General features: G+C 46.2%; 3 protein-coding genes across 4 annotated transcripts; 2 read left to right on the top strand and 1 right to left on the bottom strand.

The window, feature by feature from the left end:
• The first annotated feature begins 2,073 nt into the window (after positions 1-2,073).
• On the top strand, positions 2,074-5,625 carry LOC133885846 (putative glucose-6-phosphate 1-epimerase). Of its 2 annotated transcripts, XM_062325609.1 has the most exons (8): positions 2,075-2,657; positions 2,778-2,852; positions 3,356-3,412; positions 3,581-3,744; positions 4,404-4,538; positions 4,651-4,753; positions 5,026-5,125; positions 5,215-5,625. In XM_062325609.1, the coding sequence occupies exons 1-8, from the start codon at positions 2,541-2,543 to the stop codon at positions 5,418-5,420; spliced, it is 957 nt and encodes a 318-aa protein (XP_062181593.1). In that variant the 5' UTR covers positions 2,075-2,540; the 3' UTR covers positions 5,421-5,625. The 2 variants fall into 2 exon arrangements, with proteins under 2 accessions (XP_062181594.1, XP_062181593.1); XM_062325610.1 differs by lacking the exon at positions 4,404-4,538 and having other exon boundaries at positions 2,074-2,657.
• A 3,148-nt stretch (positions 5,626-8,773) lies between these two features.
• Positions 8,774-9,937, bottom strand: LOC133884180 (uncharacterized). Its single transcript, XM_062323528.1, has one exon. It carries the CDS (start codon positions 9,935-9,937, stop codon positions 8,774-8,776), a length of 1,164 nt encoding a protein of 387 aa, XP_062179512.1.
• A 2,206-nt stretch (positions 9,938-12,143) lies between these two features.
• On the top strand, positions 12,144-13,352 carry LOC133884181 (uncharacterized). Its single transcript, XM_062323529.1, has one exon. The coding sequence runs from the start codon at positions 12,144-12,146 to the stop codon at positions 13,350-13,352; it is 1,209 nt and encodes a 402-aa protein (XP_062179513.1).
• The last annotated feature ends 1,092 nt before the right edge of the window (positions 13,353-14,444 follow it).

Here is a 14,444-nt window from a genome sequence, read left to right on the forward strand (position 1 = left end):
GACCGAATATATCAACACTCTTTTTCTTATTAATATAATTGGTAGCTTTTCCGTCCGTTCGTTTCGAAAAAAAAAAACAAGGTGTTACACTGCAAGTTGCAGAGCACCAACGGGCTTCACTATTTTTTATATCGCAGAAAGTTCAGCATCAAGCGTAATTTTTACGTCACGCGTGACGTGTACATTATCCATGTGATGACGCATTTTAAGTGGGAGATTAGGTCAAAAGAAGATCCATGAGACGGACACTACGAGAACCGTCTTCCAGGCTTTTTCACCTTGGGACTTTCAGCCTCCTGCTTTGGTCGAAACAAAAGGGAAAACAAAGGAGAAAAAGGTGACTAAAAAAGGCAATGCCGTACTGAGAACATGAACTAACTTTCAGTCTTAGGTAGCGATTCATCGTGTGATAAAAAATCTATCAGCTGAAAATGGCCTAATCCAAGCTATAAGTGATGCATGTTACTCCAGCACGCTAAGCCGGCACCTCTTTACACCAAGGACGAGGCTGGTCCTGGGGCTCAACAACCAGAGACGACGACTTTCAGGGACAAACTGTTCCCCGAAATCTTCCAAGCTCCTGACTCATCGATGAGACTCTTTTTCTTAGGAAATTAATCCAGTAAAAACAACATATTAATCTATCGAGACATATTAATTACAAACAATACTAAATGCACAATATTTATTAATAAAGTTTAATTGAAACCTATATCCCGATACATGATTATAGACGCTCTTCCTCATCTAGTAATATCGGCCATTTTCGGTATTCCGATAGAACCGCCACCAATCGCCTCTCCTTTCATATTTACGAGGAGGTCTAATTATTAGAGTTATATTCTAATTTCGTTATGTACTGTTAATACAACTTTAAATTTTATATATAACTAATTTTATATAATTATTTGACATATATGTAACGGTCTTGAAAGGGAACTCATATGTTTTGAACAAAGAAAATGGGACCCTAGCTAAAGGCCAGAAGAACCAGGGTGTACCACGTAAACGCATAGTTTTTGTTCCCCTGTTTGGCGCTCTCATGGACAAAGACAATTCTGGGCGCTGTATGAGCCGAAGCAACATTAGTCTCTTTCGCTGGACTGTTTGTGAACTGTGACCAAGAGCTTGTGTGTGCATCCGAACAAAATAGATTACCGTCATGAAGATAAGCAGACAGTTCGCATAAGAAGAAAAAGAAAGAAATCTGGTATCTTCGAAACAAAAAACGAGCAGAAAAACAGAGAGATCAGGAAGAGCTGGAGGATGAAGCGGAAGCCTTAAAAAAAATGCCAAAAGCCTTCGAAACTCGACAGTTATGCGCTCCTCCGGAATTTGTATCCTCTAACTTTGCCCGAGGTGCTACAGTGTTTTGCAGTAATAACTTTTACTGCTTAAGCACTCATGAATTACTGTAGCAACTCTGACCTGAGCAAAGTCAGCGGATGCGGATCCGCTACTTCGAGGGTTTGTAGAGGGGTTTGAACGATTCATCTTATTTTTATTTAAAATTAAAAATATCTACTTAAAATATTTTATTTTAATATATAAACTTTAGATATGAAGTGAGAATAAAAACTAAATTCCTGTCGAACGAGACCTAAATTAAGAAGCTATTATTTAGATAAAATTAGATCAAAATGCTCTCTAAGTAGTACTAGTACAGTTCAAGTTTTAGACGGGATTTTTTTCTTTCTAGCCCTCCTCGTCAGCAACCAAATTTTTTTCTTCATGCGATTCTTGTTTTTCCCCCTTCCTTGACTTTTCCACACCTAAAAGGGCAAGCCTCGAACTCTTGTTGCTCCCGTAAAGCGGCGAGCACGTGTCTGTCTGTGGTGGCTGCGCTCGGACTCTACCGGGGAAATGCACGGTCGGTCGTCCATTTTTAATCTATCAGTTAATTTTCTTGTTTAACCTGTGATTTTTTTCCACTTTTCTCTAGCAAAAGTCTGGACGAAAATGAACGGTTGAGAATTTTCGTGTTCCTCTACCGGGTGCCGGGCGCGGGCTCTCGGGTTCGTGCAGCTCCCGCCCTCGAGTCCACGAGACCACGACCATCTCCCTCCCTCGCCTTGGATCTTTGCGCACGAGCAGTTCCATTCCGTTCACCCCACCACCCCGCTCCCTCGCCTCCTCTTCCCATGGCATTGTGACCGTGCCAGGTGGCCGCGCACGCACGCTCCCCAGGCAGCTGCGCTTCTGACAACCTCTGCCTCCGCGCGTGCGTCCCGGTTTCTCCCCGTGCCGTGCCGTGCGGATTTGCCGATCCCTCTCCGGCGAGGGAGGCTCTGCGGGTGGTTGGTAAAGGAGAGGAGGAAGGCTTCCGCTGCCGCTAGCGCTAGGTGGCTAGCTCACGGGTTCTAGCCCGCGACCTCGGCTTTTTTACTCACAAGGAAAGTGCTGCCCCAATGGCGACACCCCTTGCTTCTCCTCCTCCTCCTCACCCTCCGCACTAGCAGCAGCAGTCGCAGCTCCACTCGTCTCCCACCTGACCACCTCGCGGGCGAGAGCTCGTGCCGTGGTTGCGGTGGTGGTTGTCCATGAGCATGGGGCACTTCGCCAACTCGATGGATCCGAGGTCGGGTCTGGGGGTGGTCAAGGACTGGAACGGGGTTGCCCAGGTCGTGCTCCGCTCGCCCAAGGGAGCCTCCGCGCGGGTAGGATCACCAGCTGCGGATTTGTTTCATGGAGCGATCGGCTCGGCATTGCTTGGCTTGGCTCGGGTGTGGTTTTGATGGGGTTTTGCCGACGCTTGGTTGGCTTCCATTGCATTGCAGGTGAGCCTGCACGGCGGGCAGGTCGTCTCCTGGAGGAACGACCGCGGCGAGGAGCTCCTCTTCACCAGCAGCAAGGTGACTTCTTTTTTTCACTTACTGTTCAGTAATCTGTAATGCTTGGAAGTTTTTCATGGGAATTTGTGGGAGCTTGTCCGGCAACTGGATCCTCCGTCCCGAGATTGGTGAAGGATTAGTTCATGCCATTGATTGCTTATGGTTATGCTGAGGTGTGGATGTTCTTAGTAGATCATTCATGTGAGTGCTCTATGTATTTTCTGAAATTTACACTGGTCAAAAGACAAGTGTTCAAATGGGCTGGAAAACACGAAATTAAATTGGATTCCACTTGCCATTGCTTCTGTAGTCCATCCTGATGGCTGAAGAAGGCAAATGGCAAAATGATTTTTCCTATGGTCTCCTTGCGCTGGGATTAGTTTATGGTCCTAAAGTCACATAATGATTATCCTCAGTCTCCTGTACCGAGCTCCTTTTTCTCATCTTGATTGCTAGTGGGCCTTTAGTCTTCTATTTGCTCCAATGGTCTAAGCACTTTCATGACTGTTGTTTTTGACGTGCAGGCAATCTTGAAGCCGCCAAATGCAATGCGTGGTGGAATTCAGATGTGCTTCCCACAGGTACTGCAGTATGCCCCCATTCTACTAACAGCTTCCGTTGGATTGCACGCCTCTGCTGTAATTTCGAGTTTATCTGTGATGTACAAATTTATATATAAGCTGACTGATTGTGCAGGGAGCTACTTGTCTTTTTCCTGGTTCTTCTGATAACTGTAAAAATCCATGCAGTTTGGAATCTCTGGGACATTGGAGCGACATGGATTTGCAAGGAACAGGATATGGATCCTAGATGATGACCACCCACCAATTAATCATAATGATAACGGCAGCAAAGCTTCTGTTGACCTTCTACTAAAGCCATCTGAAGACGACCTCAAGTACTGGCCACATTGGTATGTATTTGTTTTGGCTTATCTGTGTTTACTTTCCTGTGACTATACACACTTTATGTTACACAACTAAATGAGGGCTAGATGTCAAATTTCCGGTAAGTATTGCTTCATTGAGGTGCGTGGTCAAATAACTGAAGCTGGGTATTTCAGATGATATTTCCTCGAAGCAAAATTTTGACAATATTTTACTGACATTTTTTTCAAATGATTAAATGTGGAAAATTAACCAGGACGTAGGGTCTTGGATATGTGCAATCGATGACCCCTTCATCATTTAAGCTTTTTTATTAAGAAAAAAAATCTGAACAAGGCTACAGTTGCTTAGATGAATGATCCTGGTACTGTTGATCAATGCCACAGTAAGAGAGTATTTCTGTTATGAACATGATTGACACTAAGCAAGTTCTTTGATTCGAGACATGTAATCATCTAAAAGTAGAGATTCTTTGATCCGAGAAATGTAATAATTTAAAAGTAGAGATGCCGAGGCTATAAGAATGGAAGGCGTGGTTTTATATGGCTCCATATGCCTTCTCATGCTTAAGTCACAGAATGCAAAACCGAGCATCTGCATGAGTAAAGTACTACTAATAATTTTATTTGTATATTTGTATTCCTCCACATGAATCTCCTCATGTATGATTATAATTTGGTTGCAGTTTTGAATTCCGTCAGAGGGTCTCTCTTTCAAAGGATGGGGATCTGTCATTAGTATCACGCATAAGAAATGTCAATGGCAAGCCATTCAATTTTTCATTTGCTTATCACACATACCTTTCTGTTTCTGACATCAGGTCAGGCATTATTTACACAGCAAAATATTCCGTATACCTCACTATCTAACTACTCCTTTGAGTGATGTTATATTATTTTCGTAAGGTGACACACTATGTCTTGTTAATCCAGTGAGGTGAGGATAGAAGGTCTGGAGACCCTTGATTATCTCGACAATCTTAGCCACAGAGAACGATTTACAGAACAAGGAGATGCCATAACATTTGAGTCAGAGGTGAATAGTTTCGCTTACTTTAAATGTTAAATTCAATATATATACATTATTTAAATTTATTCAAGCTAGCTGAAACCTGACTTTTGGCAAGTCAATTGCTGCACTTTCCTTTGGTATAGCTGACTTTGTGCTTGCGTTTGTGGATACTTAAAGCATTATTACAGAAGATTTCGCGATGCAGTTGTCGTTTGTACTGGAACTGTACTGTCCTAAATGCTTAAGATTTCTAGTGGTTAGTGCTGACGTCGTTTCTTTGTTCACTTGCTTCACAGGTTGACCGGGTCTATGTTAGCTCCCCAAATGTAATAGCAGTTCTTGACCATGAGAAGAAACACTCATTTGTCATAAGAAAGGAAGGACTACCTGATGTTGGTAAGATATGTCCCCTTTGCTACCTTCTAGAAAAAACACTGTTGACAGTTCTATGGATTTCTCATTGTTACAATTTTAATTCCTGTTAGTTGTGTGGAATCCATGGGAAAAGAAATCAAAGACTATGGTGGACTTCGGTGATGAGGAATACAAGCAGATGCTTTGTGTCGATGCGGCCGCCGTGGAGAGAACAATCACACTAAAACCAAGGGAGGAGTGGACAGGGAAGCTGGAGCTTTCTGCGGTTTCATCGACCAACTGCTGCGATCATCTTGATCACCCCGTTAGCATCTAGCATGTAGTGTGGAAGTTCACATATTGCAATGCTATATAGTCGCCTCATAAGAAAAGTATGAACCCCTTTTGTACATGAGAACAGTAGGTTCCTCTATGGCCAGTCAGCAGCTCGACTTAGTTCCAGAATGCAATGCTGTTGTGACCTAGTTCCTGGATTCTCAATAATGATGGCAGTGCGGTGTTTCATGCATATTTCACACAAATAGCAAGATTTTTGCAGGTTTCTACCTTGTTTCCGAAAAATTTCATTAGAGAATTTATACAAGATAAATTTATAAAAAGTAAATTTGACAAAACTATAATTATTTGTACTACTGTAATACAGAACTACAACTTTTAAAATATATTTTATAAAACTACAACTACTTCAACCATTGGTAATAAGAAACTATAACTTTTTGGTTTGATTTCATCTGTTAGCCACGCATGTGCCATATAATCTAGTCACATCTATTAACCACACGTGTCAAAAAGTTGTAGTTTCTTGTTATCAAATGTCAAATTAGTTGTAATTTTATGAAATAGACTTTAAAAGTTATAGTTCTGTGTTACAATGGTATAAATAGTTACAATTTTATGAAATTTACTCATGTACAAATAGAATCTCAATAATGATGGCAATGCAGTGTTTCCGAAAAGATTTTTGCAGGGAAATGTTAGAATAAAGTGCGCTGACAACAAAGGCGATGATGCGCCGAGAGAGGTGGCGTCGATTAGATGGAGTGTCGTGGCGCGTGAAGATGGCGATGTAGGGCGACAGCGAGATCCTTCGTTGGTGAGGATGGCGACATCCTCTGTTGGCAGAGGCCGGCAACACTGCGGCTCGAAGGTGACGCAACGGTAGCCCTGGTGCTCGGAAAGGGGACACGCGTACTCGTGAATGAACAGGACGAGAGCCATTGCTGGATGGCCAGGACGAACCACACGTGATCGGCTGATCAGATTGAGGGTCTGTGAGGCGGCCGAGGCGTAGGCATCCCGAGTGGCGACGACGATGAACCGGTGACGAGGGTGTGCAGACGGGGTAGCCGGGCGGCAGCGCGTGAAGGCGCCCCTAGGGCGCTGCGCTCTTAGCCGTGTCGCACGGGTGGAGACGAGTCCCTGGCGCGTGGAGGCGTATCGGCGGGCGAGGTAGCGAGGAACAATTCCGTGATCTCGCCTCACCTACATCCGCTTAGGTGACGCAAACACCAAATCCTTCCAACTAAGAGCCAACTCCAGACAAATGAAAAACTATATCCAATGCCTCCAAACGTCGAGGGCATGGTGTACTCCCACCAAGACAAGGAAATAGAGATTCACATGCACTTCCAGTAACATTTGGGCTCCACGACATTGCGGTCATCCACCCTAGATTAGCACGCCCTAGGGTATCAGCCTTGTGACCTAGCTGATTTAGAAATCCCCTTCACACGAGAAGAGATTGGAGACACTATTTTATCAATGCCGTTAGATAAGGCACCTGGCCCAGATGGTTTCACGGGTCTTTTCTTCAAAGCATGTTGGGATATCGTCAAAGATGACCTAACTGCAGCCTTCAATCACCTTTACAACCTGAATGCCAATAATTTCAAGCTTCTAAATTCAGCCAACATCCTTCTTCTTCCCAAAAGAGCAGATGCCAAGAGAGTGGATGATTGCAGGCCTGTAAGCTTAATTCATAGCATCGCCAAGATTTTCTCCAAGCTTTTAGCGAACAGACTTGCACCTCATCTGGATAGCATGGTATCCCCCTTGTCAAAGTGCTTTCATCAAGAAGCGTTGCATTCAAGATAATTTCCTTTGCACACAGCACACGGTACAAAGGCTTCACAAATCAAAGATACCCACCCTCTTCTTGAAATTGGACATCGAAAAGGCATTCGACTCTATAAATTGGGGATACATTCTCGAAGTGCTCCAAGCTCTTGGCTTCGGCCAACGTTGGCGCGAATGGATCACAATCCTTTTCGGCTTAGCAACCTCATAGGATAGTATCTCCTGTGTTGGAAGGAGTCACCCGTTTCCCTTTGACTAAGATTGCAACCGGTTTCTCTCCAACCAGACACCCCAGACACCTTCACCTGGCGCTGGACCACTAATGGCCAATATTCAACAAGTTCTGAGTATCGTGCACAATTCTTTGGTTCCTTTAATCAGTTCAACAACAACCTTATATGGAAAGCACATGCAGAGAACAAATGCAAATTCTTTGCATGGACTCTCGTCCAAGGTAAAATCCTAACTACTGATAATCTTGCGTTAAGGGGTTGGCCACACCAGACCTCATGTGCCTTGTGCAACGGGCCACTAGAAATCGGGATTCACCTCTCCCTGCATTGTGCTTTCGCCCAGACGGTCTGGAACCAGGTGCTGGCCTGAGAGCACATTGATCTCAGCCACATGGGATCAGCGTCAAGCTTCCAATCCATCGCGGATTAGTGGGAATCCACTGCGAGCGCAATACCAAAGGAACAACGACGGACTTACAATGGGGTGTTCATCTACATTATGTGAAACATCTGGAAGGAAAGGAATCGATGGATTTTCCAAAACAATTGCATGATGGCCCTTCAAGTTGCATTACACACAAAAGAGGATATTGATCAAAGAAGTTGAGCCCTCATGTTTCATTAGGTCATTTGAGTCTTGGCTTGTATGTTTTTGAAGGTGTTCAGGCTTCTGTCTCCTTTGCTCATCCTTGTCGGCGGCATGATGCAGCCGCTCCTGTAAACTTATCTTTTAGTTTTTTTCTTCTCCTTTAATGAATGGCAGAGCTCTTGCCTTTACGTTCAAATAAAAAAAAGATCGACACTTGGGAAGACTAGTAAATGAATTATCAGTTAGCCAACCTGGCTCTGGATTTCTGCTTGAGAGCATCAGAACTGAGGTACTCACTTCATAAAACTGAAAACATGAGAACTGACACTAGTTACATTGGTTCAGTATTTTAGAGTGCCTGTGCTAAATGAGTTAGGATACCGGATCACACAAGTTCAGCATCCATGCATATCAATCCAATTCCATGGTAGAGTGTATTTATAAGGAAAAAACTGAGCACTAACACACAAATTTTCAAACTGAATTGTCCAGTAGTTCATAGTAATGACTTCATACAATGATATCATAAACCGCAACCATTTATGCATTGACTTAGCGAAAACTAACAGGTACCAGACGGTAGAAGAAAGTAGTAATGCTAGGAACGGCAAATGAAGCACAGATACGAATCTTAGATGATGTGGTTTCAACAACTATCTCACTCTGAATGGAATCTATCAGCACGTACCTCAGAACGGCAGTTAATATGATCCATCGCCAGCAAACACCACAAAATAATCAACTCGAGGGTAGCCAAAAATCTGCAGTCTCTCAAATGAGAAGCCAAGCCGGAGAAGAGTGGTTCGAAGGGCCCTGCTCCGGGAAGAAGTGCTCGGCATCGGGAGGCGGCCCTTCCGACCACTTCCCGTTGTCGCTGCAGGGGTACTGCCTCTCATTGACACCGCGGAACATGATCTCCTCGTCGTAGAAGCTCCGATCATCCGAGAAGTAGACGCCGTTATCGAACCCCGGGTAGCTAGCCACTTCGTAGGATCTGGAGCAGCCTCGGCCCACGAACAGCATCCGGCCACCCAGCGTGTCCAGCTGGCTCCAGGACCAGGGGTACCCAAACACGCCGCCGCCGCCGTCGTCGTCGGGCATCTGCGGTCCAATCATGCGGAACACCTTGAACTCCGACGTTGGAAACTGAGGATGAGGAGTGAACCTGACGACCATCAGCAGTTCCCCGCGGGACTGCACGAGGTAGCGAGCACGAACGAACACGTCGTTACCGCCGTCCCTGGGCAGGAAGCGGCGTGTCGTCGTCGCTACTACTGCTCCCATGTTCACATTCTCAGCGAAGGCCGGTGCGCACACGTCGATGTCTTCGCCGTGGGTGAGGAAATGGAATGCTTCGTTGCGGTATACGACGTCCTCCACAGCCGAATTCGGGTCTGTTGGGTCAGGATTATGAGGAGGCATAGTATCGAAGGCCACCCCAGCACCCATGCGCCAGAACGCGTAGCGGCGATGGCGCGGGCCGTCGCCGTCGCGCTGATAGGTGACAATGCCGGCGGCGACGGAGTCGGGGTCATCCGGCGGGGACGAGAGGGTGGCGGCGAGGATGACCATGTTGTGGACGTGTTGGACGCTCGGGTGGTATCTGGGACAGACCACGTCGGGGAGGATGTGGATCCCTCCTGTACTGAGGTCGACGAGCCGGTGACGGCGAGTCTGGTCCAAGGCGACGAAGATGTAGCCGCCGTCGTACGAGCCGAAGTAACGCACGCCGACCTGATCGTGGTACTGGTGGTGGCTTCTGCAGCCGCTGAGGATGCAGTAGGTGCGAGTCAAGTCGTCGGACGGGAGGAGGAGGCACGGGAGCGGGGGCGGCGGGGGGTCGAGCTTCGCGAGCGCTGCGTGCCATGAGCGGCAGACGACGGCCATGTGGACGCGGTCCTCTTCGCAAGGGACTCGGCGGACGATCTCGGACATTGTACCCGCGGGGAGGTCCGCCCAGGTAGAATGCGCAGCCATGAGAGGCGTTTTTGGGACTCGCCGGTGGACGACGAGGAAGACGTTGGGGGTGGTGCGGGATTGGAGTCCCTTTTGTTCTGGGAGCCGGGATTGGGCAGAGAAGCGTGTTGGTCGAGACTTGTGCCGCAAGAAGCAGAGGAGGAAGCCTCGGTTGGAAATTGCAGTGGGCCCGTGCAGGCAGGGCTGGTCGAGCCGCTTTCGTTTGGGCCAAATTTGGTTGGGTCAAAGCTGCAGCCCAAAGACCAATAATGATCATGCTACACGCACTTAGCTTTGGGTTTGTGAGGCTGTGACAACCTTCTAAATGCAAGATAGCAGAAATAAAAAAATGTGACTATCCTCTCTTCCTGCGAAACTCAATCCTGCATATTCTTACACACGTATATCTATCTCGATTGTTTATCTCTTATATCTGATACTCATATATCTATTAATTATCTTATATATTTTATGATTTTTTTCACCTACTCTTTCAGTATAAATATCAATATAAATGAACGGTCTTGATAAACTATACGTCCGCCTACACTAGTGAAATTTCCATGTTCGTTGTAATTTCAAACAAATACTGAGATTTAGGTCGATTTCTGCCCTGTTTTTTTTTTTAACAATAATTCTAGCTGCATGTTTTCACAGCCTGAAAATCTGAAGCTCCGAAAGTGCCGTAAGGCCTAAATTACTCCTTTTTAATATTCCCAACATGTTTCCCTCGCAGATTTTTTTTTTATCGAGCGTGATAGAGCTTTGGTGGAGCATTATGCCAGAAAAAAAGGGGTTTTGCAGTGAAGCGTAGCTATTTTGCTTCCTGGAGCCAAGCTTGAGTTTTGGCCGAGCCGAGCTCTGAGTCGAGCTCTGAGCTACATCAACTTAGGCTTTGCGTTGTGGTTAAGCTCGGCTCTGTACAAACTCTAGGTACGTAGACAGAGCTTGCCTCGTTGTAACCCTAATTACATGTGATCAATCATTTTGGCTATCTTGACGTGCAGTACCCACTATACTTCCTCTCTGGCATGTCAAAAATAGCTAAAGCTCGTCCCCAACCACGGGAGGCGGGAAAAAACGAGGACGATAGGGTAATGAAGCTTGGGATTTCTCTCCCATTTTGACCATAGCACGAGTAGAGATCTTGACTTTGTGAATGCGTATAAGTTTAAAGAGAAATATATTTAGTTATCTGTATATACTGTTTTAGTCTGATCCGATAGATGTAAATGTACGTCTATAGTCTGACTCTTGAGAGAAGCTCAATTCGAGTTTCACTCTGCAGCCTAGCTGGACGGATGCAGCCTGTTGTATCCACTCATATAAACAGGCATACTTTTCAGTGTTAAAAATCATGTTCATACAAACAACCAATCATAATCTCAATTTTTGCATTCACTCATACGACCTCAAATTCAATCAACCAAACAGAAACTCAACGTTTCTAGACAGATATGACCAACAAAATACTCTTCTCTTCAACGCTCTTGTATTTACTCAGCTTGCTTCTACTCAACTTGCGTATACGATATATGCAGGCAATGGAACATACGAGTAACTAATCACACCCTAAAGTACTACCAAAGAGAAATTTTCAGATGCATTACGCTTACAAAACTTATCAAGATCATTTATTTGTATTGAGATTTATTTTAAAAAAGTAGTAAAAAATATAGAGTACGTGAGTAGAATAAAAAAATAGAAAGTATTATATGTGAGAGATAAACAGTTAAAACAAGTTGTGTGTATAAATACATGCGGTTTTGCATTAGTGAAAGGAGGAAGGTAAATTTTGAAAGGGCATGCGGATGCAATCGTTATCAGGATAATTTGTTTATGTTGAAATTTGTGTCGAAGGGTTAGATGAAAAAAAATTATAAGTTAGATGAAAAAATCAATGAATTAATGAGTATCAAATGAAGAGATTGATGAGATAGATAATATCATACGTGGACGGAGAAATTAACAATTTGCTATTTTGCCCCTAATAAGAGTTGCAAATTTTAGACCAAGTGAAAAAAATAAATGCCCCCCCCCCCCCCCACACGGCCCCCCCGGCGGTCCCAGAAGCAAAAGCAAAACAGAATCCACCCCACCGGCCACCGCCGCGACGTCTTCTCCCTTGGGCTGGGCAGCCCTCCACCACCAACCAAGCCCTCGGCCCTCCTCTCCGTCCGACGCCATGGACGCGCAGTTGCACGCCCTCCCCGCCGACGCCCTCCGCTGCATCTACGCCCGCCTCGCGTGCCTCGTCGACCGCTGCGCCATGGCCAGCGTCTGCCGCCTATGGCGCGCCGCCGTCACGAACCTCGCGCCCCGACTCCCCGACGCGCCCTTGCCGGCCCAGCTCCCATGGCTTCTCCTCCCGCACGCTGAGGGACCAACCTTCTCCTGCCTCCTCAGCGGCAGCGCCCTCCACTACCTCCACGTCCCGGACGACGCACGCGTGGCGCGCTGCTTCGGCTCGTCCGACGGCGGGTGGGTTTTCCTCGCCTTCGGCCAAACTGAAGGACACGCGCTCCTCAACCTCCACACGAACCGGCGCATCGGCCTCCCCAACGCTACGCGCATTGGCCGAGGACTTGAGGAGTACACCATGGTCATCCACGCCGCAACCCTCTCCTCCCCGCCGCTTGACGAAGGCTGCATCGGCGCCGCCATCGTCACCCATGCACTCCGCCCCACCCGTCCGAACATTACGTTCTGGCGCATGGGTGATGCTGTAGCCTCGGGAGCATTCGGAACCTCCTGGTCTTTGAGGGTGGTCGACATCATATCTCGCAACGGAGCATTTCATTGCCTCACCCGCGAGGAACGCATCCTCCTGTGCTCGCCGGTGTTCAATGAGGATGGGGTCGTGGATTATGAAGGTATGCAACTGCGCCTACTGCCCGTCCGTGGTTACGACCAGCACGTCCATGGCCGCTACCTCGTGGAGTCCCGAGGGGAACTGCTCATGGCCGTCAGGTTCACTCCTGCTGCTGATCGTCAGATGCCAACGTCGTCCTTCAGGGTGTTTCGGTTGATCGAATCACATATTCTCAACAGCGACAAGGTCGATTACACCTGGGACGAGCTGCACACGCTGGGTGGCCGGATGCTGTTCATTGGGCAAGGATGCTCCAGATGCTACGAGATGGGCGACTTTCCCGGGTTCCAGGATGGCATTTACTTCATGGATGATAGGAGATTCTACAACAACGTATTGCCGGGAGAGGATGATAGCTCGTACGACAAGGTGATGCCAATGGGCCCGGATGGCCGGGAGTACCCCTGCAGCGACAACGGGAAGTGGCCGGGACCATCCCCCGGCGGCCACGTCGAACGCTGCTTCTTCCAGCTGGAGCAGGAACAGGGCGAGCACACTTCTCCTGTTTGGTTTCTCCCTTAGTTGGCAGGTTTTGGCAATGCACGATGCTCAATTCCGTCGTGCAATGGCGTGCTATGTTTGCCCGGCTAATCTGTACTTCGTTTACATTTGTGTTGTTTCCTCTTGCTGCACAGTAGTTGGTTGACTGGTTCTTCAGAGAGTGAGACATGATTGGTCTAGTACAGTTCTCTGACTTGGTGGTGTTAGCTGAAGGCCTTCGGTGAGTTAGGAAATTCTCATTTAGTAGCAGAAATCATTTGCAACTAAGGCCAATATGTACCTTAGCATTACTATCTTTGGGTGCTTTTATCAGGTTTCATGAACATGAATGCATAAATGCATGGTTGGATTGGCCTTCATGAAATCAAATGCATTCCATCTTTTCGTTGCAATGGATAATTTAGTGTGACAGTGTGCATGTTTGTGGTTGAATTTTCCTGGTAGATGGAACAAGGCATTCCCTTGCATTAAGTGGATTTGCTTGGAGTGTGAACTTTGGAGAGTGATTCTGTTATTTTGCAGCTCTTGCAGTTGCCTATACACACCCTGAGCACTCTATATAGCTAGCTAGGTACTGATTATGGAAGTAAGTGAGAGCCTTCAAGTTTTTAGTAAAAATGCAGAAACAACACTGACTAGCTGATGGCATGCCGAGCTTCTTTGCATTTTACTGGACTTGCAACATCTCAACTGTGTACAATGTGGAATACTGTATCTTCGGTGCCTACACATTGATGTGATTCTTTCTGATTAAATTGGCAGCTTAGTATACAGTACACATGATGTTACATTTGTAAATTATGTTGTGTTTCATAAAGCTGGTTTGCATGGAATCTGGAGCTTGATTCTCTCTCCCTCTTGCAGTTGTGACTTGTGAAACCAAATTGTTATTCTGCTATGAGCTCTTTGAGAGCGTGCTGATTCCTTAAGTGACAGCTTTGAGGTTAAAAGAAAAAAGTGCATAATCTACAATGGCTGAAAAATGACCAGATTGCTGCTATTTAATTTTAGCGCGACTTTACCGTTGTGTCATGTTTTAATAAGTTTGCATGTCATGCTCCTCAGCGTAGTAGAATGCATATTGTCCTTGGTATTCTCTGTATTCAAGCTAGC

This window comes from Phragmites australis, chromosome 11 (assembly GCF_958298935.1).
Source record: "Phragmites australis chromosome 11, lpPhrAust1.1, whole genome shotgun sequence".
Classification (NCBI taxonomy): Eukaryota; Viridiplantae; Streptophyta; class Magnoliopsida; order Poales; family Poaceae; genus Phragmites; species Phragmites australis.